The sequence below is a fragment of the Aspergillus niger genome (assembly GCF_000002855.4).
Source record: "Aspergillus niger supercontig An16".
In the NCBI taxonomy this organism is placed as follows: Eukaryota; Fungi; Ascomycota; class Eurotiomycetes; order Eurotiales; family Aspergillaceae; genus Aspergillus; species Aspergillus niger.
In genome coordinates this window covers 977,595-1,001,491 of record NT_166531.1, presented here as the reverse complement: position 1 = coordinate 1,001,491, position 23,897 = coordinate 977,595, and the positions used below count along the sequence as shown (strand labels likewise).

Here is a 23,897-nt window from a genome sequence, read left to right as displayed (position 1 = left end):
ACTCCGTCCCCAACTCGTCGACTGACTTGAACTGTCCTTGACTGGCTTGAAACTCGGCTCTTCTTCCCCTTCCCTTCTCCTCTTCTCTCATTCCTCCCTCCACTACCACTACTAATCACCACCACTTACCACCACCATCACGACATCCTACCCTCTCCCACTTCATCCCACCAACGCTTAATCCTCTCTATCCTCATCCTATCGTTTTAGATTCCTCGCTTCTTGTGGCTGTCGTGATTTTTTTTATCACTCTTTTGTCCCCTTCCTCTCCTTCCGACTCGTCACTCTTTCCCGCTCTTGTTCTCTCTCGCCCTCCTTCTTACTCTCAATCTCCCCTACTCGATAACCGGCTTCAGTCGACTCAGGTGACTGGCCGATCCCTCTGAGAGATTGATTGAAACAAACAGGTAGCCCGACAGGGCTGTTTAACGCCATGTCTGGGCGTCTATCATCCGACCACAACCGTTCCTTCTCGCAGTCCTCGCGACCCCCGTCTCAACAAATCGATTCAATGCATCATCGTTCCATGTCTGCTCGCTCCTCCAACCCCAATGTCTTCTCCGATGAATACTCCTTAGAACCTATTGATTCCGAACAAGCCACTCTCACCCCTCGAAGCCCCTCCATCTCCTCCAGTGTCTCCTCCAACACCCTTCGTGGCTCAGTACCACAACAGCAGCAGCCTAAGGCCTACAACACCATTCCTCCAACTGATGCCGAGCTAGCTGAGGACCCTTTCGGCGATGAGGCTCGGGTCTCTTTCGATGAAACTCCCCACAGATCGAGTCTTCCTCCGAAGGGGGTGGATCTAGCAAATCGCAATTCCGTCGCGTCCACCGCTCCTTCCATCACCAGTCGCAGCCAAAGTGCCTCCTCGCGTTTCTCCATGCCCGTTCGGGCTTTGAGCCCTTACACAGGGGCAACCGGTCCCAGCCATCCGTATGCGATGTACCCGCAGGTCGGCGTTAGTCGCTCTCCCAGTGTGGCCACCACATCGACATTACGGCCAGTGGACCGACCATTGGAGGACACGACTGCCCCTCAGCATCCGTATGCGATGTACCCACAGAACGTGGTGCCAGAGGATGACGGAATTGACAACTCCATGGTCCCCCTTGGCTTTCCCGGACACAACGCGCAGGTATATCAGCGACCACCTAACCGAGCCGATGACGATCTTGGCGACCTCATTGGACCGGATGGCCATACTGAACAACTTCCTCCGTACTCTCGTTATCCCGAAAATGCTGTTCCTAAAGTGGAGGGCACCTTTGCGACCGTCAATGATGCTGGCATCATACAAGATGAAACTCTCCATAATGAGCGTGCTGGACCACCCATGTCGGAGGTTTCCTCAAATACCCTAGTGATGGAGAATACAACCAGTGGAGGCGGTATCGGTAACGGTAACGGTAATGGAAATAGAGGCTTAGAAGAGCCGCCAGTCACTGGGGTCATGGCATTTGAAGAGAAATTAAAGAGTAAAGGCAAGAAAAAGGCATGTTGTGGATTGCCGGTCTGGACGCTAGTTTTGGTGGGAGTGGTTATGCTTATTGGAGGGTGCATTGGTGGTATTATTGGCGGCGTGTTAGGAGCAAGAAAGGCAGCTGAGCAAGACCACGGGGACAAGCCCAGTCGCCCACATATCGTGACGGTGACGGAGACTCCCAGGATGGACGCAACTCCAGTGACGGCCACGCCCACCAATCTGCTGACGCTCCCTACTGGCCAATACGCTATTCCCGCATCTCCTAAAAACCAGTCGAAATTCTGCGTGGCTGATTCGGACTACCGGGTGTCGTGGGGTTGCCTCAATTCGGGCAAGATCCCCATTGTCGTTGGAGGCACGGACGAGCAACGCAATATCACATTCGAAGACTCATACGACAGCGCTTATTCTTCTTCACTCACTTACGGTGCCCAGCAGCCCGTCTTCTCTAACCCTACTCAGAATTTGAGTATGATGATGGACTCTAATGACCTCAGCTTTGGCCCTGCTTTGACATTCATGACGTTCTACGATAAATTGGTCATTGTGCCGCAGGATAGCTTCCCGTCGAGCTCGTCCTCGAAGCGAGATTATGTGACTGAAGATGAAGTTGTGTCGAGTATGCTGAGTCGCAAGGCAACGGCTCAGGCCGGCGACAAGCCATGGTTCTGTTGGTGGAATAGCACGGTCATGGAGTTCTTTTTGTACATCAACGAGACGACCAAGGAATATCAGTACAGCAGTACCGCAGTTGTGACGACGACAAGCACTCAGATAGCGCAGGCCACTCAAGGGAGCTCGAACTCCCACTCCAAGAGAGACAGCATCGCCGACTACCCTCGCCGAATCAAGATGGAGGAGAAGCGAGACAACCCTTCGGCCGCCAATCCATACTGCCAGCAGATGCAGGTTCTGGATGACGGCCAAGTCGGTCCGATTTCGCAAGAGACAGTACAAATCAAGGTGGTTCAACCCACGCCGACGACGACCGTGGAAGCCGCCTCGGGGACATCGCAGACATATACGGCCAAGGCCGAATATGAGAGTGTCTGCTATTGCATATCCCTGACGGACTGATGCGACGGGGCATGAAATCGAAGAACGAAGATGAAACGAGAGCGTCTTTATTTTTCCAACGTGGTCTCTTACAACCACGGCGTCGGCGTTAGACCAAGGAACGATTTTCTTCTCGACTCACGTGCATACGAATGATTGTCTTGCGAGACTGCTGGTTTATTTCCTGGGTATGAGATCCGGTATTGTTGACTGAGTACGGCGTGCATTCCGTGTATCGCACACCCCTGAATCTGGGTGGCTTTTGTCCTTAAGCTATTTCTGGTTGATTTTGGCTTGCCTGGTTACATTGGCACATTTTGACATTTTTGTCCGACAGCAGTTCGGCGGCGTTTTTGGGTGGGAAACGGTGCCAGGCACTATACACTACGGGCATGACAAGTCATTCGTTTAATTCCGTCGAGGCCCACAACTTCTGGACCTTTTCTTGTTGGTTTTTTGTTTTCTATTACTTCTGTTATCGGCGGCCATCAATGGGATGGCGTTTGGTATGTGGCATTTCGACATGTTCTGGCAATATTGTCCGAATTCATCTGCTCTCATGGGCTGAATCAGCCTAGATAATAAATCCTGGGTTCAATAAATGTTTTGGGTCTCGCGGGCGAGCGTAATGAGGGCGACCACTCAGTGGAACAGGTAAATCCTAAGAACTGGGGCGATGTTTGGTCGATCCATGAGTTGCGAGGGAATGACCGGTCGGCAACGTCATGACGATCGCGACATCGACCTCTGCCTACTATATAGGCGACCAGCCACTGATTGAAGTTACTCCATACTATCTTTTTTTTGCCAAACTACTATCAACTATCTATGATCTATCTATCTGTCTGTCTGCTAGATTGTGTACTTTTCACTACAGATATACCATCAATTACCAAGTTTGTTCATATCCCACCATGAGCGTCTTCCTCCGTAGCCGCCTTTCCCTACGAGCCACACCCTCTATCGCCGCCCGCCAACTGGCTCCCCTTCGCAGTGCCTACCCCCTGGGGCAACGCTTCTACGCTCACAGCTCCTACGGGGGCGATGGCGAAACCGAAGCCCAGCAACCCGATAACCCACGAAACCAACCTACGCGAGACATTGAGCACCCAGGTATGCAACAGTAACGTTATACACCGGTCGCAAGGTTACTCTTCCCAGACGCCGATTAACGTCCAATCTATTCTAGGTCCACCTCCACCGGACACGGGATCCAGTTCTACTGCGAAGAGCAGCAGCGGCAGTAGCAGCAGCAGCAGCAAGCAGCCGTCGAACAAGGCCCATCCGACTCTAGCTGATGGGGACGAGTCGCCGTATGTCGATAAGGATGGACATACCACGGCAGATGCGCCCGAAGATGTGAGACGGCATAATGAGGAGATTGAGAAGAGGGCGGATCGGCCGACGGAACGAGCTGGTTGATGCTGTGGGTAGTTAATTGGCCTGTTTTAATTGTGTTGTATGTATGTATATGTTCTTTCTGTTTTGTTTTTATTTGTGATGTGGAATAGATTGTGGACGGAGTAAATAGGACCACAATAAGTAGTTAACCTATAGTGAGAGAGAAAGAGGAAGGGAAAGTCCGTGCTCTTGATTGCTCCGGATAGTAAGTAGTAAGTAGTCTAGACTGGCCACGTTACGACGAACGCGGATCTCCCGCGGCAATAATAGTCAACTAATCTAACTCACCACTTCCCTTCTTTTCTCCTGACGACAACAGTCCCAATCTGTCTGTCACCACACACACACATTCGCTACCCTATCTAACTGAATCCATTCCCTTGACCCAAAACTTTTCACAATGGGCGCCGCCGAAAACAAATACTCGGTCATCCTGCCGACCTACAACGAGCGCAAGAACCTCCCTATCATCGTCTGGCTCCTGGAGCGGACCTTTCGCGAGAAGTACACACCCTCCCCATCACCTCCCTCCCCCCATCCCCTCAATCCCATTACTAACGAAAAGACAAACGATAGCAATCTAAACTGGGAAATCATCATCGTTGACGACGGCAGCCCCGACGGCACTCTGGACATCGCGCGCCAACTCCAAAAGCACTACGGCAGCAACCACATCCTGCTCCACCCCCGAGCGGGCAAACTCGGCCTGGGAACGGCGTACATCCATGGCCTTCAATTCACAACAGGCAACTACGTCATCATCATGGACGCCGACTTCAGCCACCACCCGAAATTCATCCCGGAGATGATTCGCATCCAGAAGCTAGGGGACGCAGATATCGTGACGGGCACACGGTACGCCAGTCGCGATGGCATTAAGGGTGGTGTGTACGGATGGGACCTGTTCAGGAAGTTTACCTCCCGCACGGCGAATCTCATTGCGGATGTGATGTTGATGCCTGGGGTGAGTGATCTTACGGGAAGCTTTCGCTTGTATAAGAAGAGTGTGCTGGAGAAGGTCATTCATAGTACACAGAGTAAGGGGTATAGTTTTCAGATGGAGATGATGGTTCGGGCTAAGGCCATGGGGTTCAGGGTTGCGGAGTGTCCGATTACGTTTGTGGATCGGTTGTATGGGGAGAGTAAGTTGGGGGGTCATGAGATTGTGGAGTATTTGAAGGGGGTGGTGAACCTTTGGTTGAAGGTTTGATATGATTTACTATTAAGAGGATGTTGGGGGTGGTGTGGGTGGTTTCTTTTATACCCTCTTTTTTCTTTTATATAACTTTGAGTGCTCTGTATAGTATTTACTGGGTTCAATGCATGTCGGTCTGCTGTCTGTCTGTCTATCTATCTATCTATAGATATAGGCTATATTCCGGCCAAATACCCCCTCACCCTCTCCACCAACTCCTCCTGCCCAACATCCTGCACATTATGACTCGCCCCCTCAACCACCGCACTCCCCTCCGCATCCCATTTCACCTCTCCAGCCCCCTCATCCGTCGCTCTCTGCCACCTCTTCATCAACCCCTCCACATCCAACCCAGGCATCCTATACTCATCAGCCCCCGAATACAGCGCCATAAGCTTTCCCCTCAACAATCCCCTCTTCCCCACAACCCCAAACGTCTCCCTAAGCCTTTCATCCCCAAGATCCGCACTAAACAAATCATCCTGGCTTGGAGACCCCGGACTGTCGGGACTCGCCAGACTCAAGAACCGCCATGCATTCACCGGCGTCTCCGCATCCAACCCCACCAAACTCGTCAAATTCAACGGTAAAATAGCTCTCGGATCCTCAGCCACAGCAGCCTTCGCTAGCCCAACCAGCTGCTCGTACGCACCTCGCGCCTCGGCCGTAGTAATGGTGATGTGCATCCCCTCGCGATCAGAAACGGGGGCTTGCATGATTGCGCCGTCGACGGGAGGTCTGGTGAGGTATTGGAGTCCGTTGACGGAGGGGTTTTGTGGGATCGGGTTCGGGGCGGAGAGGTAGTGAAGCACGTCTTGCGATCCGGTCGAGTGGCCCATTATGACGATTTTGGATTCGGGGCCTTTGAGCTTGCGGATGTAGTTAATGCATTGGGCGAGGTCTTCGATGTCCCGGTCTAGGCTGTTGACGCCCCAGCCTTGGTAGGAGGTTGTGAGGAGGACGTTAAAGACGCTCCATGTGTTGTTGGGGGTGGAGGAGAGGGCGGAGGCGAGGGTTGGGACGTAGGGGACTGTGAGGAGGCCGTCGGTTAGACCGCCGATGAAGAGGAGCGCGTTGGTGGTGGGGGTGCTGTTGGGAGGGGTGAATTCGAAGGCGACGAGGCGGGGTGTCTGTGGTGGTTTGTTAGTTGGGTATAGATTTGGAGGGGGATGGAGGGGGGAGGTACGTAGTGGTGGAGGATGCCGGGGTGAGACATCTTAGTTGGTTGTGCTTGTAAATGTGTTAGAGTGAGGAAGTCTGTCTGGAGAAGGGATGGGAGGGTAGATGCTTGTCAAAATAGATGGTAGATAGAAGGTTGTTAGAGCATGCTGCTAGCTGCGATGGATTGTGGTTCAAGAGATGCGCAGCTACTGCCGGCCCACTGCTGCATGAGCGGGGGTCTTCTAGTGTAGACAGGCTGATACGGAGGTTCGCTGAAAGGTAGCCATAAGGAAAACAGGACCGGTGGGCAAAATGCAGCAGTTGGGCCCTATGATACTTTTCATGCACTGCTCCTTGATCAAATCCACCGTCTTTTTATACTTCTACAAGGTGAATATTATAGTCAGTCCGAACGATGCTGGTATCACACTGGTGGGGCGTAATGCCGTATTTACAGGTACCGCCAAGCCCACTTGCCCGAAACAGGAAAACAGCATAGCTCCATCCATCTTCTTCATTTCATCTATCTTTCTTTTCTTTCCTTGGTTCTCCCCGCTCATCCATGCGTCGAGCTCTCAATCAAAAGACACAATTCGTCTACAGCATGCCTGATAGCTAGCGCTCCGATTGCCCGCCAGCAGCCGACAAATCCACTCGCCAACCGCAGCGTATGCGCCATGCGACGAACATTCTATTTAACCCACTAAGATATCGTCGCACTTAGTACTCCGCACCCTACCCAGTTCACAATGCCTCGGCCCCGCAGGTCCAATCGCGCATCTAGCGCCAGGACAAAATACATCCATGACCCTTTCGAAGCGGCCGGTTTTAGCGACGAAGGAGAGGGCCCCGCTACCTCCGAAACCCCGCAGCGCAGAAAGGGCAAGGGAAAGGCTAAACAAGCTGTCGCGGACGAGGGTTCTTCGGACGAAGACTTTGCAATGGATGATGCCAACGGAGATGACGATGACGACGATGATGAGTACAACGATAATGACGTGGAAATGGTCCTTGAGAATGAAGATGAAGATGCAGAGGAAGACGACGATGCGTCAGCCTCAGATGTTGACACGGGCAGTCGTCGTCAGCGGAAAAAGCCCGCTGCTGCCGCTACGCCAAAGCCTAGCAGCAGCGTTAAGCGGCGTCGTCCGGATGGGAGTCTTGCTGTGCCCGGGGAAGAGACGCATTCGCGCGGATCGTGGAATCCTCTTGAGCATGTTGGAAAGGCAGTTCATCTGCGCGTTACATTTGGCACAGATGAGAGGGATATACTTTCCATTATAAGTGCGCGGGATCGCTGGTACAAGGGAGTCGATTCTACGTTTCCGACGCGCGAGTCATTGAATGAGTCGCATGATATGCCGGATTATGGATATGGGAACTCGTTTGGCTTGGAGGCCGAGGACATGAAACGGGAAAGCTCCCGTGCATGGGATTGGTACTATAGTAAGGATGTGGGTGCACACTTTAGGAAAAGGCAGCGCATCCAGAAGATTAAGGAGAATGAAGCTCGCTCGGTCTACTTTCCTAGTTCCAGAGGACCACATACCGTGCTCGCTGGCCCGGTTGATGAGCAGAAGGTCTTTTCCCTCGCTCAGCATGATGTGCTTGATTTTGGCGAGGCATGGGAGGACGATGCTTCTACATCTCAGAAACAGGGGAAGCAGGCTGGGAAGCAAGCCAAGACGAAACAGCCTGAAAGAAAGAGAAGGAAACGAGAGGGTTGGCTTCTTAATCTAGGGAACAAAGTCCAATGTTTGGCCTGGGTGCCAAATCAAACTGGCCTCACGCAGTATCTGTCCGTCGTGGCTCCAATCCTACCGGACCAAAAGGAGCAGTATCCAGATCCGTACAAGGACCAGGCGGCTCCAGCATTCAGACCTTCAGCGCCTTATCCGTCTGCCCTGCAGCTTTGGGAGCTCAAGGCCGAAGAAGCCGCGTCACTGACCAAGACAATCGATATGACATCCAAGCCGCGATTACGCCTCGCGCTGTGCACTGACTGGGGCGATCTGAGGCGAATGGCCTGGTGCCCAATGCCTCGAGGCCCGCGGAACGAAGACGACAAAGACGCGCAGAAGAGCGTCGGCCTTCTGGCAGGTGTATGGGGAGATGGCCGGGTGAGGGTCATCGATGTCAAACTGAGTCGTGACCCAAACCAGACCGAATACTGTACGTCCAAATACCAGAATAAAGCTAAGTCCCATACTAACAGCTCAGATAAACTGCAATCCCCCGTCTTCGAAGCAAAACCACATTCGACCGTATGTACATCTGTAACATGGCTCTCCCCGAGCGACATCGCCGTAGGCTGTGCCAACGGATTCGTCGCCATCTGGAGCATCGTCTCATCGCCATCCTCACCCTCCAATCCCATCCCCTACTTCTACCAGCAACTGCACTCGACATGGATTCTCAACCTTGCCTCTGCCTACCCAACCCATCCCTATCTCATCAGCACCACCTCCATGGACGGCGAAAGCCGACTCACCTCCATTATCGACCCTCAAAAAGACAGCGTCAATGCAAACCGCATGCGCGTAGGCACCGCGCACCTCACCTACTCCCCACTCCTGCACTCCTTCGTCTCGGGCGACGAGAACGACTTTCTGCGCCTCCTCGCCATCCGCCGCTTCTTCACTTCCACCGCCGTGGCTCGGCTCCCGAGTATGATCTCCGCCCTCGGACCCTGCAGCTTCTGGCACCCAAGCCTCCTCGTCGGCTGCACCGGCGGTACCGTGCAAGCCACGAATCCCCTCCGCCGGATGATGCACGCCAAGGAGAAACAATGGCAACAGACTTGGTTCCAGCATGAATGGGTGCGAGGCTCAGGTACGGGCACAGGCACTAGTCGGTTTCACGACGGTTACCGCGCCGAACACACCAGCTTGCTGCGTAATCTGGTCGGTGACCCGAGACTGATCAATGGCACGGCGGTGATTACGGTATTCGATGAAGGAACACACGTCACTGCGCTCTCGTGGAACCCGAATCGGGTGTGCGCTGGGTGGGCTGCGGCTGGGATGGGATGTGGCTTGGTTCGGGTTGAGGATTTAGCGTTGTCGTGAGATTTGGGAATTGAATTGCCTGATAGATAGCAGGACGAAGAATACGTTAACCAAACACGCATGATTGAATGAATAGAGAACAATTTGTTCGACCGCTGGATGTATTACGTAGACTCTCTGTCTGGGAAGTATCATACATGCATGCAGGGGTCCGTCGATCAGCAGCTTCTTGATTCTTGCCTGGGGCTTGCAGGGCAGCCCTTTGTTTCTTTCCGTATGAGGCAGTGTGAGGCTCAGTAACTGTATATTAAACGATGCTGTATGCAAGACCAGGCACATATACTAACCTAAGGTACGTATGCCGTGGAGAATCCCTAATACCTACTACATAGTAGCATCATACGATGTAACTGTAATTGATTCTAGTTCTACCATACGAAAACAACAAACTCGCTGAACAGAACCATCAGGACAACTGATTGTCTAGCAAAGACACCCGAGTGTCCAAGCATATCACAGCCACCCGTATACTGCAATGGGATCTAGCACACTAGCTACTATACGCTCCCCATATCTCTAGGCTTGGACCTTCATTTAGAACCTAGGTAGATAGGAAAAAGTAGATAGATAGATTGACGAGTTCTCCTCACATGAAACCTCGATCTAATCTCAGCTACAGCCTGTCAGTCTAGTGAGTAATTGCAGGGGATGACGTCTCGTCTACCATCATGAGGGCATGATTCTTAAATCTTATCTTCTCGTTGGAAAACAGAGCGTGCGTATTATGATCATCTAGAGTCAAATCTTCGGAATCTCCTAAATGATATACGTCATCTGAATGACGATGGCTATGGCATGGTTCAATAGTTCATTGAATGTTCACATACAGGGCCGGCCTGCAATCTTCACATCTTACTCCGCGGTGCGAGTTAGAAGAAGAAAAGTTCAGGAAGTATAGGCACAGCGTAAGCTTGGGATATGGATAGCCGGACATAGGGGATTATGCTTCCTTAGCTTAGATCTCTTTATAGGATTATCCCGGTAGGTGTGGAAGGGGGAAAAGTTAGTATAGGATTTCAAGTCAGTTTGTTATTCCTATCTGGCTACTCCGCATAATAAATTAGCTACTAGGTTGTTCTATTTAGGTGCTTGAATCAATAGTATTAGTCTCTCTGGGTGCAGACTAGCTAGCAATGAAATATTTGATTAAATGTCCATTTGACTGATATGCTACTTACTTCTTGGATTTACTCCAGATACTGTTGTTTTCTCATATAGTATCTACGAAGAAACAATCGTACGACCCTCGAATATAAAACTATACTATCTACGACGGAGTAAATCCCTCAAAGCATATCGGAGTATATCTACTCGCAACGCCGCGGCCGGAGATATTATTACGCGGCCCACCGTGCATGAGATAAACGCTGGCCACGAACTCTTGTTGTCTCGTTGCCCATCATCCCCAGGGCTGTGACTTTTTAGCCGCTAAGACAGTCACACCGCAGCCTGATGCGTTGAGCTGTTCCTTGGGATCGGCACGGGGGACCGTGGGCGCTTGCATGGTCGATCACCGAACCGCGAGAGAGTGCGTGCCAAATAAATGGATCTTATTGGATTGAGGAGTGAACCACTAAGATAGGATATACTTAGTAACTTCTGAATGGTTGGAACTTATGGCTTGAATGAGTTTGGATGGATAGCCGTAGATATGGACAGAATCCAACCCCAAAAACAAAAGCTGGAAGTCCATTGCAGAAGATACTACAATAGCAGTCACAGTAGTAGCACTTACCTATAACAGTAAGTAGACAATAGCTTGACGCGTAACACACTAGGTATCATTCTGTCTGTCGTAGAGTGCATGCTTCTTTCCTATGCATCCGGAAACGCCGTAGGAGATGCAGGCAACCTCGAAACCTGAGTTGGCATCTAGATCTAAGAGAACACGGGGAAGGAGATCCCGAGGACCCTGCCTGAGCTGGGCTGTGATGCGCTGTGATGTGATGTGATATGATATGCCAATGGCAAATTGCTGATCCTGCTCTATTAGCTATCCCTGTTGCGGTGCCATGCCTAAAAGAGAGTAAAGATGAGAGTGAGAAAGATATGATGAGCTTTTCGCCTTTGGTGGGTTATCGGTTGCTGACGGTATGATGAGATTCCCTCCTAATGGCTCGACTCGGTACCATTATCGATACTGTTTTTCTGTACCACCATACTCTGTGTTTCTGCTGTTGAGATAAGGTGTAGACGGGGGATAAGTGGCGCTCACACCGCCGACTTGTTAATGCTCCGGTAAGCTCTGTTGGAGGTTAGAAATCCAGAGCATGACGTAGACGTGATGAGGATCTACGGTCCAGACTTTAACATTGTGTGATCCGGGCAGGATGGAATAACAAGGACAATGAGACAGTCTGAGATGAACCTGGGCCGGGCTGTGAGGGGATCAGCGAGGAAGTAAATGGAAGTGGATCCCCCCAGCCACTTTGGATTTGACAGCAGAAGGGCCCGGTCACGGGATCCCAGCTTTAATTAGCACGTTTAGTGCCACTTTCTTATTTTTGGCGCGACATTTAGTAGATTTACTAGAAAAATAAAAGTAGTTATTTCCCTTTCAATATCTTCATCCATTGGCCATTCAAATCATGCTGCCTGTCGAAGATATAATTGGCACAAAAGAAATCAATTAATGCACAGGGTCTTTGCCGCTGGGAAACGGCGATCCACTGGTTCTAGTGCCCTTCTTCCCACCAGAAACCAACGTGGCTGGCAGAGACAAGACTCCATCCACCCATCCCAGCCTCCTTTGACAGTATCATGATGCGCCAGCCTGCACCTTTTTTTCTCCCCGACGATGGGGCTTCGTGCCGTGTATGATGGCATATACTTCTGCCGCACCCGTGTAGATCTTGCTTGCTTGTCACTGATTTTCTTAGTTCATTTTTTTTTCTAGGCGCCAATTTTTGTTGTGTCCGTAGCCTGGTTGGTCGGTGTGTATGTGCTGTGTTGCTGGTGAATCCGAATCATAAATTGAGCCATCCTCTCGTCGATTGTTGTTGATCCAGTTTCAAATCTCTCGGTCTAATCAAAAGACTCTTATACTAAGCATTCTAATCTTCTTATAATCCTTGTCCTGCTTTATAGACTACTTTGGTTCACTGTTTCTGTTATATCTGTCCTGGTCTTCCCTTACATCCAGCATCTACAGACCTTTCCATATTGCACCGGCAGCACCATGCATACCGCTGCTCTCTTCCTTGCCCTCGCCCTCTCTGCCCATGCGGTTCCTGTCCTCCACGCTCGTGGAAATGACACCGTCGAGCGTAGAGAGGAAGGCCCCTACAAAGTCGTGAATGTTGCGGGCCCTACTACCCCCGTCGTCGAGACCATCACTGCGACTAACCCTCCGGCACCGCCTACCACTATCACTGTCACTGAGTACCCCTCGTCCACACCAGCTTCTGTGCCTGGTGCTTCTCCCTCACCCTGGAATGCCGGGCCTACCGTGGATGGTGCTCCTTTGAATCGCCGCGAAACCAACAGCAGCGCAAGCGCTTTTCACCGACGTGTGTTCACCGATGATGCTACCAACAGCACTGCGAGCCGACGTGCAATGTTCTCGGATGATGCTACTACCAACAACACCGTGAGTCGACGTGGAATCCTTGAGGATGCTACCAACAGCACCCTGAGCCGACGTGCGAGGTTGGAGGATGACGCCACTACCAACAAGACAGAGAGCCGCCGGGATATTCTCGACCATGCTACAAACAGCACTCTGAGCCGGCGTAAAATGTTCTCGGATGATGCCACCAACAGCACCGAAAACCATGCGATCGCCACTCGCAGCAACGACACCATCCCGGCTCAGAGCCAGCCTAAGGTGGATGTTATTGCTCGGGGTTTGCTGTCGGAAGCGCGCAACGAGACTGAGCACAGTCTGCAGGCTCGCAGCAACATCACTTCCGAAGTTGTTGCCCGGAGCAATGATACCATTGCTAAGGCCATGGCCCGCCGGTCACTTTACGAGGGGCTTGAGTCCGACAACAGTACCGCTAGGGTTGCTGCACGTAGCAACGATACCGTTTCCAAGCTGGTAACCCGCGAGATTGGAGACGCCGAGTCTGCGTTGAACTCCAGCAAGGTCCTCGATCACAAGGTTCGGGGCTTGAATGCGACAGCTTTGCAGGCGCGGGCGTTCAATGACACCCCCTCTGACACCGCCGTTATGTCTTCCAGGCTTCACGCTAGGGGCCTGAACCACACAGATTCTCAGGCGTAGAGTCATCTTCAGGTGCCAAGGTGACGCTTAATCGGGTCCTGCCATATCGTTCTGCAGGTTGAAAAACCGTCGCCAATGACTAGTATGAAAACATTTCATGAATTTTGATGGATAACGAGCATGCGGCTCTTTCACGAATTTCGGTTTTTGCATCGTCACGATATGTCATGACTGCCATGGTTGGTGATTATGGTCATGATAGCATGCATCTATGGGGGCGTTTGTTATTTCTTTTTCCTTCCTTCCTTTGCTTTTTTCCTTATGGTTCTCAGATGGTTTCATGCTCTCTTGTGGGAAAGGCTATTGTTGGTTTTATGTAGGGGAGCGACTGCTTTCATTCGATTTCGGGTACGTACTAGGTCTAGATTGTGGTCGGGTTTTTACAGTTATAGGATAGATTGCATAAAAAGATGGAATGAATGGATGAATATTCGAAGAACTGGATATCTTATTTTATAGTTATAGTAATTCAAGTAAATTAAGCGTGACGTACAGCATGGGGCCGGGATTACATAACCCACGCCCAGGCCGTAAACTAACTGGCATTCTGATCGCATGTCCGCATTCGCATTCACCTTCCCCATCCTCTCCCACGTTCTCCTGCTCCTACTGTCCCTTTTATCGTACTCCTGTCTATGGATCAGGAGCTGTTTGGATCTCCGCCTGACATTCTAGCGCATCGTCCTTTTCTGTTGCTCCCATCCTCGAATTCCCCTCTCCGCCCCTCCCCCTTTCCGACCAGGTGTTTACCGCCCGATTCAAGCCACTGAGTCCGACTCCCCTCACATCATCGCCTCACATCCGCCATGGCCACCCCGGTAGCGGCCCCCGAAGACCAGAGCCGTCTCCTTGAGGAGGCATTGGGAGTCGTGCGGCAACAGTCGCAGATGATGCGAAAGTGCTTGGAAACTCCGGGGAAATTAATGGATGCGTTGAAATGCGGGTAAGCTTGAGCTTCGGATACTCCAGGCAGCAATGGAATTGGGGTCGAGATAACTGATATCTTCTGTCAATTGCTTCAGGTCTACCTTGGTATCCGAGCTACGAACCCCTAGCCTTGGCCCGAAGCAATACTACGAACTGTACATGGCCGTCTTTGATGCCCTGCGACACCTCTCCGTCTACCTGAAAGAGAACCACCCAGTCAACCATCTGGCGGATTTGTACGAACTTGTTCAATATGCCGGAAACATCATTCCGCGACTCTATCTCATGATCACCGTAGGAACGGTATACATGTCTGTGGAGGATGCTCCGGTCAAAGAGATTATGAAGGATATGATGGAGATGAGTCGAGGTGTGCAGCATCCCATCCGCGGCCTGTTCCTGCGGTATTATCTGTCCGGACAGGCTAGAGACCACTTGCCGACGGGCTCTGGTGATGGTCCGGAGGGCAATTTGCAGGATTCGATCAGCTTCGTCTTGACAAACTTCGTCGAGATGAACAAGCTGTGGGTGCGACTCCAGCACCAGGGCCCTTCGCGCGAGCGCGAGAAGCGGATGCAGGAGCGCCGGGAACTGGAGCTGCTTGTTGGTAGCAACGTTGTGCGACTCAGCCAGTTGGTGGATCTGGAGGGATACAAATCCGGTATACTACAGGCACTGCTGGAGCAGGTCGTCCAGTGTCGTGATGTTTTGGCGCAGGAGTATCTCCTTGAAGGTAAAATGACGCAATTGTATATCGAAAGCCTGGCATGCTAATTGACGGTGCAGTCATCACCAAGGTGTTCCCCGATGAGTTTCACTTGCACACCCTCGATCTCCTGCTCTCCGCAATTTCTCGACTCAACCCCCATGTGGATCTGAAGAAGATTGTCATTGGTTTGATGGACCGCTTGTCGGCTTATGCAGCTCGTGAGACCGAATCGTCCGCCGAGCCCGATGCAAGAATTAAGAAGGAAGAGGAGGCTGTCACGAAGCTCCTTGGGAACCTCAAGGTATCCGAAGAGACCAAGAAGCAAGCGCCGGAAGAAGCAACCCAGGAGAACGGCGTGGAGGAGGCCGCAACAGATAATGCTGAACAGGGTGAAGCTGCGACAGAAGGCGAATCCACGGCCAATGGCGACGACAAGGCTGGAATCCCTGCAGATGTCAAGCTGTACGACATCTTCTATGAGCAAGTGGTTAACCTGATCAAGAGCCGCGGCCTCCCTATTCAAGACACAATGGCGCTCCTGGTTTCGCTTGTCAACCTGGCTCTTAACACCTACCCGGATCGCCTAGAATTTGTCGACCAGATCCTCGACTTTGCAACTCGAGAGACTGCGACGTATGCTGATCACGCCGACCTGCACTCTGCCCCGACACAGCAGAACCTCTTGCATCTCCTTACCGCACCTCTCCGTTCCTACGCCTCCATATTCACGGCTCTTGCACTGCCTCACTACATCCCACTTCTGACTTCGCAATCCTATACGACCCGGCGAGCTGTCGCAGGCGAAATCGCTCGCAGTCTTCTCAAGAACCGAACTTTCATCACGACTACCGAGAACCTCGACCGCGTTCTGCAAGCCCTAAGGGTTTTGATCAAGGAAGGCACTCAGCAGTCTATGGGCTATCCTGGCATACAGTCTCAGCGGCGAGGTGAGACTGATGAGACCATCGAGGAACAAGGATGGCTTGCACGCCTGGTCCATCTGATCCAGGCCAAGGACAATGATACCCAGTTGAAGGTGATTGATTACCTCTTTCCCGCACTATATTTCTGCCACTAACTTCTGTTCCTTAAAAGTTACTCCAAGCAACTCGCAAGGCTTACCTCGACGGCAACGAGCGTATCCGATACACGACGCCAGCCCTGGTCACGAGTTCGATCCGTCTGGCACGCAAACTCAAGGCCCGCGAGCACTACGATGACAACTGGCAATCTCAGTCCTCAGCCCTTTACCGGTTTATGCACCAGTGTGTCAACAACCTCTACCAGCGTGTGAACCCTGGTTGCGCTGATCTGTCCCTGCGCCTGTTTGTGATGTGTGGAGAAGTGGCGGACCAAACGGGCTTCGAAGAGTTCAGCTACGAGTTCTTTGCGCAAGCCTTCACTATCTACGAGGACTCCATCAGCGACTCGCGTGCTCAGTTCCAGGCCGTCTGTATCATTGCGGGAGCACTCCACGGCACCCGCGGATTTTCCAAGGAGAACTATGATACCCTCATTACCAAGGCCGCTCTGCATGGAAGCAAGCTGCTGAAGAAGCCCGACCAATGTCGCGCTGTGTACCTAGCCAGTCACCTGTGGTGGGTTGTTGAGAACCCTCAACGTGGCGAGGAAGATCCCAAGAACGTAAGTCCACCTCTTCATGTAGTGCAGCTCCCAGTCAACATCTAACACCGAACAGCTCTACCGCGACGGCAAGCGCGTCCTCGAGTGCCTTCAACGGGCCCTCCGCGTCGCAGACGCCTGCATGGACACTGCCGTGTCCGTGGAGCTTTTCGTCGAGATCCTCAACCGCTACGTCTACTACTTCGACCAACAGAACGAAACCGTCACGATCAAATACCTCAACGGCCTTATCGAACTCATCCACTCGAACCTCCAGACAGACGAAAACGAGCCCAACCCCAGCCTGGAGGGCCCGAAGCGACACTTCCAGCGCACACTGGAGTACATCCGATCCCGAGATTTCGAAGGCGTAGTCACCGATCCCAGACAGTGAAATTGCATGACCCTCCCGTATGAATGAGCGATGTTACCTACCACCACCAACACCAGCCATGTGTCCCCTGACATCCGTTTGCCTGTTTTTTCTTCTTCCAGCCTCGCGCGTGTAAGATTCCCTTTCCGTTCTCTCTCTCCCTCTCTCTTTCTCTCTCCCCCCTTACGAAACCGAATCACCCTACCCTCTACCTCTTCTTTACCTGCTTTATGTCCGCCCTCCTTTTGAGTCGAATATATCAATCAGTGTATCATCATCATTATCATACCCTTCTCCTTCTTTCTACCTACTTCCTACTTCCTACCTTTCTTATAGTTACTAGGGAGGAAAATTTGATCTCCGATAGAAAGCTTGATCTTATCCTACTTATATTATATTTCTGCTGTTATTATATTCACTCCTACTTTTATCGGCACTACCTGTAGCGAGCATCCCTAGGATTCTACTTCAGAAGAACTTAGCTAATGAAGACACCCAAAATATGGCGCTTAGCAGGCAATTAACTATCTGCTAATCAACTACCTCTCGTATGTAGGATGACATAAGTAGTACAAACATTCATGGAAGCGTATTCCACTAGTATTCCTCTCTACGACTCATCTACATACAAGAACTACTACCGAACTAATCGATACCCACTACCTTATCTAGTCTCTACAAAACTCTACAATAATCCCACCGATTAAAGTAACAGGCGAGAGACGAAAGAAGAAGAAGAAGTAGTAGTAGTAGAAGAGTTTAAGAGTACGGAACGATCAGGACCAGTCAATCGATTGACCGCCCTAGAGATCCGATTCGCATCATGCAATTGTTTTAACACGGAGTTTCAAACGAACATGAGGTATTTGGGAGCATGGGAATTTGCTCCTTGGGAATCGCTACATAAAAGAGGAGAAAGGAAAACAAACAAGAAATGGGGGTTTCACTTTCAGAACACCACCTGAATTTCGGTGGGGAGCGGTGCAAGAAACAAACAAGCAAAAAGAAGAGAACAACGTAACGTACATGACATGATTGATGTCCGTTCAATGTGCGTAGGAAGAGAAGATGGAAAAGGGAACTCAGAACATGAAGAATCCATCAAGAGAAGAAGCGAGGAGGGAGGTTTGAGGAAGATAGGGACGAGGATGGAAGAAGAAGAGGGGTGATGACATGATGGACGCTTTCATTCAGTGGAGTAGGAGGAATTGATGGAGAAGGATCAGGAGACGGGCAAGGGAAGAAAGTGAGAATGTCTGTCATCAGTGTTTCTCGTGCCATTGCAACTGGAAGCCTAGAAACCCGTAGGGGAAGAGAATTGCCGTAGCACTGATGGTGTCGATGAGCCGATTCCGCCAAACGCTGGAAGACTGCTACTGGGAACCGGACTGCCGATTTCCCCGGGCACGATGCTGCCTCTGTGACCTGAGGACGCACTGTTCGTGTCCGGCTCGAACTTGACACATTCGCCCGTTTCATCGCTCCTGATTGAGAACGATCCGCCTCCGTTCTGCGAGTTGCCTTCGGTGTCGCAGATGTCCAGCATTTCCTTCAACGAGATCGGGGGCTCGTTGACTGGCCGTAGCTGGTCGACCTGACGAAGGACAACTTTCACATCATGGTACCCACTGGCTCCTTTGGAAGGGCTCATCATGTTGAGTTGCTTGCAGGCCTGGATGACCAGCAGTCGTATCGTCACGGGCCGAGAGGTATGCGCACGGTGGTGACCGCCAGGGGCAAATGCGTTGTTGGACCAGCCACTTCCTATAGATGTCGTCAGTTGATAGCACAGAAAGGACTGACGTCGAGGTGAAACTGACCAGGTCCAGTTCCCCATGTTGGAGCGCTGGGGAAAGGAGACGTGCCGAAGGGAATCTGCGTACTCCACGTGTTTCCTACACTCGGGCCAATTGGGAAACCACTGTGTTTGGCTGCTATGAAGTTGTCAGTATATGCGAAAGCCATGACTGCTTGCCAACGGTACTTACCTAGGGGATCTGCGAAGAGGGACGTTCCTGCAAAGCTGGCTCGGGTAGGTCCAGGCAAGGTTCCAGGAGCAGTCGCACCAGGAAGCGACTGGGAGAGATTCGAAGTGAATGGGACGTCACTGTCGTCGAGAAGAGCACTACTACCCAGATGCGCACTTAGATCATCCACATCCCGCTGTGCCGACCGGTTGTTCTGGTCTTGTTGAGTGCTTGACGGGCGCTTGATAGGACTAGGCCGGGAGATCGGGAACGCATGCGCATCCAAAGGCGACCGCTCAAACGAGCTGGACGGTTGCCTGGAATGAGCATGAGACAGCCCGCTTGGCTGCGCAGCGAATGCATTGGCTATGGGCTGCTGATGGAATGCTAGACCATGTCCTGGATCGAGCGGAAAGCCCCGTCCTGGAGGCATGGGACGAGTTCCATTCATTCCTGGAAGCACGGGCAGTCCATTCGGCGCAGGGAATCCTCGCAGTTGATTCATCAGCGGGCCCGAATGCGGCGGGTATGAAGGTAGCTCATGGCCTATCGGCGGACGTGCGACCAGACCCAACCCAGGCGGATTCGATGGCGAGAATCCGGGTGGATGAGAGCGGTTCAGCGCACCAAGGGGAGACAGAGGTGTCGAGGGCTGGGGATGGTGAAGCAGCGGTGGCTGTCCATGGCCCTGCTTAGACGTAACGCTGGACGCCCCTGATGACTGCGATGGCGCCATCGACCGGGGGGAAATGGATACCTGTGACGGCTCGGTGCTTGCAGGCTGGGATCGTGGAGACGACGTATGGGAGCCCTGCTGAGACGGTTGCCGCGGCCTGGCAGGTGTCGGAGCTTTGGGGACTATAGGAGTGGCGATTTGGTAGTGCGGTGACTGCAAGTATGCAGGCAGCGCCTGGGCGTGTTGCAAGCTGGCTGGGATCGGAACCGGTCCTGTATGCGACACTCGTTTCGCTTGGGGATCGCGTTTCTCTTGACCTTCGTAATCGGTCTTGGGGGCGGCCTCCCTGAGTTTACGTTCTCGCTCATCCTTGGTCTTCTTCTCTCGCAATTCGTTTTGCCGTGCTTCTTCTCGTCGCTTCTTCTCCAGCTCCTTCTGCTCTCGTTGCTTTCTCTCAATCTCAGCCTGTCGCTCCCTTTCTTCACGTAACCGCTTCTGCTTCTCCGCCTCTTTGCGGAGACGCTCCGCTTCTTGGGCCTTGCGTTCTGCCTCTCGTTTCTTCTTTTGCTCCTCGCGCTTCCTCCTCTGCTCTTCGAGCTTCTTCTCCTGTTCAGCCTTGGCTGCAGCTTCCTCGGCCGCCTTCTCCGCCTCCCTTCGCGCCTTCTCTTCCTCCTTGGCCTGCTTTTGGAGCTTCTTCTTGTCCTTTCTCTTCTGAGCTTCCCGCGCTTTCTTGGCATTTCGTTGCTCGTTTCGGGTCTGCTCCTCCATGAGTTCTTCGATCAGTTTCTGCTGACGCTGTTCTGCGACCTTTTCTCGATAGGCTGTCAAGACGCGCTGTTCGAACATTCGGGCCGCAAATATTTGAAACATCCGTCGGCCTTCCTCCATGCGTTGCTCTTCCGTCATGGCGTCCTGCAGAAACGAGTCAGCTTGCACTGCATCACCACCCGGCCAGTTCCCGGAGCTGACCATTTCATCCTCCTCATAATCTTCATCCTCCTGACTATCGTAGTCCTCGTCCTCTTCCTCGTCATAGTCGTCGTCATCTAGAGGGCCGTGGTTGTGGCCGCCATGGAGGGATTGGTGAGCTGCTGCTATGCCGTATTGGGTATCCTCTTCACGTTGCATTCGGCGCTCAGCTAATTGCTCCATCATGTCGATGAAATGTTTCCCGTCGTTCTTTAACAGATCGTCCGCGACTGTAAGGATGCCATCTGCAAGAGTGAAAATAAGATTAGTTACCGGCTTCGGAAAAATGAAAGAAAGAAGCATAATTTGTCGCCTACCTTTGACAGTTAGACTATTCCCAAAGGCGAAGAAATCTGCGCGGGCTGCACGGGTCTCTTCGTCTTCGTACTCGTCGTCGCTGTAAGGTTCGTCATCCTCATCATCCTCATCATAGTCCTCCTCTAGATCCTCGTCGTCTTCGGGCAACTCATGAATCCGGCCTCGGGAGGGATGAAACTGGCCTTGCGTCCGTGTATGTTGGCCGGGTGACCGTAGAGGCGGGTGGTATAAACGCGGAGGCGGGACCATCGGCGGGCCCTTCTCGAACGAGCCTTGGTTGTTGTTGGCGTACTGTTCCAACTCCTCGTAGTAAGCGTCGTATAGTACTTCCAGTTCCTCCTCGATAGCCGTCCGTTTCCTCCCACATACGGTACAACTGCACGAGTGTTTCTGCTGCTCCTTCATCTTTTTCAAGACCGCATCCTTTTCAACCTTGACGAGCTGGCGTCGCTCCTCCTCCCCAAGCTCAAGCCAGAACGTCTTGATGTTCTCTCGCTCTTCTTGCGTGGAGGTATTCCAAATGCTGCGGTCCTTACTCGTCTTCAGAAGCGTGTGAGGCAGATGCGACGGTAACGGCGGGGGCAGATGCTGTGACATGGAGACTGAAGGAGTGGACAGTGGAGTCGAACTTTCATCGCCCATGGTCTGTGAGCCAGCCCGATTCTTCTTTCCTTTCTTCTTCTTGGATTTCCGAGCCGTGGCATTTTGTTGACCGGGTTGCCCGTTTGACAGATTCGGTGGGTGGTCATCCAGATCATGTGTCGCGTCGTGGATCTCCTCGTAGTACGTTTCGCCGTTGGCGCGTTCATCGAGGTCGTGGTCGTCGGATACATGAGATGCTGGCGCGGTAGGGCTCAGACCGTTCTGCTCAGACATGTCCGCGGAGATGTGGCCGTTTCCGAACTGACGCTCCGCAGCCAAGCGGGCGGCCTGTTTTTGTCTGCGTTTTTGCTTCTTGCGGTTTACCGACACGGGTTTGGAGTCTGATAGAGGGAGTTGGGCGTGGTGGTGGTCGTTGGGCGCATGGGCCTCGCCGTTTGTGGCGTGTGCAGGGATGGATGTCGACGCAGGATCGGACATTGTGGAACCGGGATTCGGCCGGGGCGTTTGCGGCGGAGCCATGGAGAGGTGAGGACTTTAGGAGGCTAAGATAGCGATGGGTAGGGAGGACGAAGAGGGCGGGCTTCTCAGTCTCCTAGGATGTTCCGACCTAAGCACCATGCTAGGGAAGCGTTCCGGCGGGAAAAAGTCAGCAAGAGGGCACGGCGGAGATAGCCAGGTAAGTAATAGAGAGGGAGCAGACTCAAAGCTCACCGGACAGCGGTCGGGACGAAGGGGAAGGAAATTATTGGATGGAGGAAGGGACAAGGGGAGGCCCAAATGCAGGATGTCTGGTGAATCACACGAGGCCAGCGAAAAAAGAGACGGCGGGTGGGAAGCAGGCGCCCAGGTGAATTGGGGTGAATCCCAAGGGTCGACAAACGGGGAACGAGGGCGGAGAGGGGTGGAAAGGACCCGGGAACCGCACGACAGAGGGGAGAGAGGGGGGGGGTAAGGACAGCGTTCAATCCCCCAACAATCGGGGAGATAGGGAACAAGCGGGGAGAGAGGATGGGAAGGGCGAGGCGGACAACAGCGAGTGAATGCACCAAACAGGAGATGGGAGGAGGGGATTCGGCGACACGCGCAGACACAGCGAAGATGATGGGGGTTTGGATGGTGGACCTTGACGCCGGGCGTTGGGCTCTGGATGGTTGCCGTGCCGCTGGCCGCAACTGGATTAGCCGCCGCAAGCGAGGTTTCTCGCCTCAGTTCTCAGGCTTCCTCTATCATCAATTCACTACTTGACAAGTGGAATCTTCTCTCGATCTGCCTGTACATGTAGTCTTACTGTGAATCTTCCACATATTCGATCTTCTGAAACTACCACCAACTAGATAGCCTGGACTTCCCCTCTGTGATAAAGTTCGCACTTGTCGAACTGCCCACCATAGAGATCTATGCAATCAAGCGCTCACTTCAGATCACCTGCCTAGCTTAAGCGCCCTTTACCAGCCACCCAACCAGTCAACCAGCCCCAAAAAGGACCTGCCAACTGAGCTTTGAGCTTTAATCTGAGTGTTACGCCGTAGTATTCTCCAATATCACTACACCCTACTACTAACAGACACCTCGGAATACCGTCGGAACTTAGCTGCGAATATGACCGGGGTGTGGGCTATTATAGCGCTCCCTCATCATACTCATCCCTCTCCTGCGGGGTCACTAAATAGCCAACAGAAAAGAGGGGGGGTTCAATCTTATGATCGGCGCGCGCATTCCATTCTGACATGATATGATGCTGTCAGCCCATCTAGGGTGAATTACGCATCCCTGGATTGGGTACATGTTGATCGACATGAACATGAACATGAACATGTTTATGTTCTTGAAGTGTGGCATGTCAAATGGGCAGGTGACCTTGTCAATTAAACAGGTGTTCGTTTAGCTTAGCATTAGCATGGATGTCTCAGTGCGGAGTAATGTACTCTCCCCACTGACCGCCGACGCTCTACTGTTAGCTCCGAGCAAGAGGGAATCACACAATTGTGGGCAATTGCTGATTGCAAGAGTTTCTTTTCCCGCTGTCGCTATCTTGTGAGGATTTGGTTTGCATCGACATATTTCATTGCTAGTTGAGTAGTTTGAATGTGAGGGGATATAACAGTCCGAAATGGCAAAGTGTGACAGGTGCCATAGC

General features: G+C 52.2%; 10 protein-coding genes across 10 annotated transcripts; 7 read left to right on the top strand and 3 right to left on the bottom strand.

The window, feature by feature from the left end:
* Positions 1–433: 433 nt before the first annotated feature.
* An16g04350 (hypothetical protein) lies at positions 434–2,566 on the top strand (the record flags this gene model as incomplete). Its single annotated transcript, XM_001397709.3, has 1 exon — positions 434–2,566. The coding sequence occupies one exon, from the start codon at positions 434–436 to the stop codon at positions 2,564–2,566; it is 2,133 nt and encodes a 710-aa protein (XP_001397746.1).
* Positions 2,567–3,459: 893 nt separating this feature from the next.
* On the top strand, positions 3,460–3,967 carry An16g04340 (uncharacterized protein; the record flags this gene model as incomplete). Its single annotated transcript, XM_059745095.1, has 2 exons — positions 3,460–3,658; positions 3,693–3,967. 2 exons carry the CDS (start codon positions 3,460–3,462, stop codon positions 3,965–3,967), a joined length of 474 nt encoding a protein of 157 aa, XP_059604786.1.
* A 379-nt stretch (positions 3,968–4,346) lies between these two features.
* An16g04330 (uncharacterized protein) lies at positions 4,347–5,156 on the top strand (the record flags this gene model as incomplete). Its single annotated transcript, XM_001397707.3, has 2 exons — positions 4,347–4,450; positions 4,523–5,156. 2 exons carry the CDS (start codon positions 4,347–4,349, stop codon positions 5,154–5,156), a joined length of 738 nt encoding a protein of 245 aa, XP_001397744.1.
* A 161-nt stretch (positions 5,157–5,317) lies between these two features.
* Positions 5,318–6,357, bottom strand: An16g04320 (uncharacterized protein; the record flags this gene model as incomplete). The annotated part of the gene is made up of 2 exons (XM_001397706.1): positions 5,318–6,271; positions 6,328–6,357. 2 exons carry the CDS (start codon positions 6,355–6,357, stop codon positions 5,318–5,320), a joined length of 984 nt encoding a protein of 327 aa, XP_001397743.1.
* Positions 6,358–7,051: 694 nt separating this feature from the next.
* On the top strand, positions 7,052–9,370 carry An16g04310 (uncharacterized protein; the record flags this gene model as incomplete). Its single annotated transcript, XM_059745094.1, has 1 exon — positions 7,052–9,370. One exon carries the CDS (start codon positions 7,052–7,054, stop codon positions 9,368–9,370), a length of 2,319 nt encoding a protein of 772 aa, XP_059604785.1.
* A 628-nt stretch (positions 9,371–9,998) lies between these two features.
* Positions 9,999–10,304, bottom strand: An16g04300 (uncharacterized protein; the record flags this gene model as incomplete). Its single annotated transcript, XM_059745093.1, has 2 exons — positions 9,999–10,158; positions 10,198–10,304. The coding sequence occupies 2 exons, from the start codon at positions 10,302–10,304 to the stop codon at positions 9,999–10,001; spliced, it is 267 nt and encodes an 88-aa protein (XP_059604784.1).
* A 907-nt stretch (positions 10,305–11,211) lies between these two features.
* Positions 11,212–12,134, top strand: An16g04290 (uncharacterized protein; the record flags this gene model as incomplete). Its single annotated transcript, XM_059745092.1, has 5 exons — positions 11,212–11,318; positions 11,418–11,495; positions 11,576–11,608; positions 11,714–11,770; positions 12,011–12,134. 5 exons carry the CDS (start codon positions 11,212–11,214, stop codon positions 12,132–12,134), a joined length of 399 nt encoding a protein of 132 aa, XP_059604783.1.
* Positions 12,135–12,548: 414 nt separating this feature from the next.
* An16g04280 (uncharacterized protein) lies at positions 12,549–13,595 on the top strand (the record flags this gene model as incomplete). Its single annotated transcript, XM_059745091.1, has 1 exon — positions 12,549–13,595. One exon carries the CDS (start codon positions 12,549–12,551, stop codon positions 13,593–13,595), a length of 1,047 nt encoding a protein of 348 aa, XP_059604782.1.
* An 806-nt stretch (positions 13,596–14,401) lies between these two features.
* On the top strand, positions 14,402–17,248 carry An16g04270 (uncharacterized protein; the record flags this gene model as incomplete). Its single annotated transcript, XM_001397701.3, has 5 exons — positions 14,402–14,538; positions 14,618–15,255; positions 15,309–16,267; positions 16,327–16,875; positions 16,931–17,248. 5 exons carry the CDS (start codon positions 14,402–14,404, stop codon positions 17,246–17,248), a joined length of 2,601 nt encoding a protein of 866 aa, XP_001397738.1.
* Positions 17,249–18,521: 1,273 nt separating this feature from the next.
* An16g04260 (uncharacterized protein) lies at positions 18,522–22,237 on the bottom strand (the record flags this gene model as incomplete). Its single annotated transcript, XM_059745090.1, has 3 exons — positions 18,522–18,991; positions 19,048–19,161; positions 19,216–22,237. 3 exons carry the CDS (start codon positions 22,235–22,237, stop codon positions 18,522–18,524), a joined length of 3,606 nt encoding a protein of 1,201 aa, XP_059604781.1.
* Positions 22,238–23,897: the final 1,660 nt, after the last annotated feature.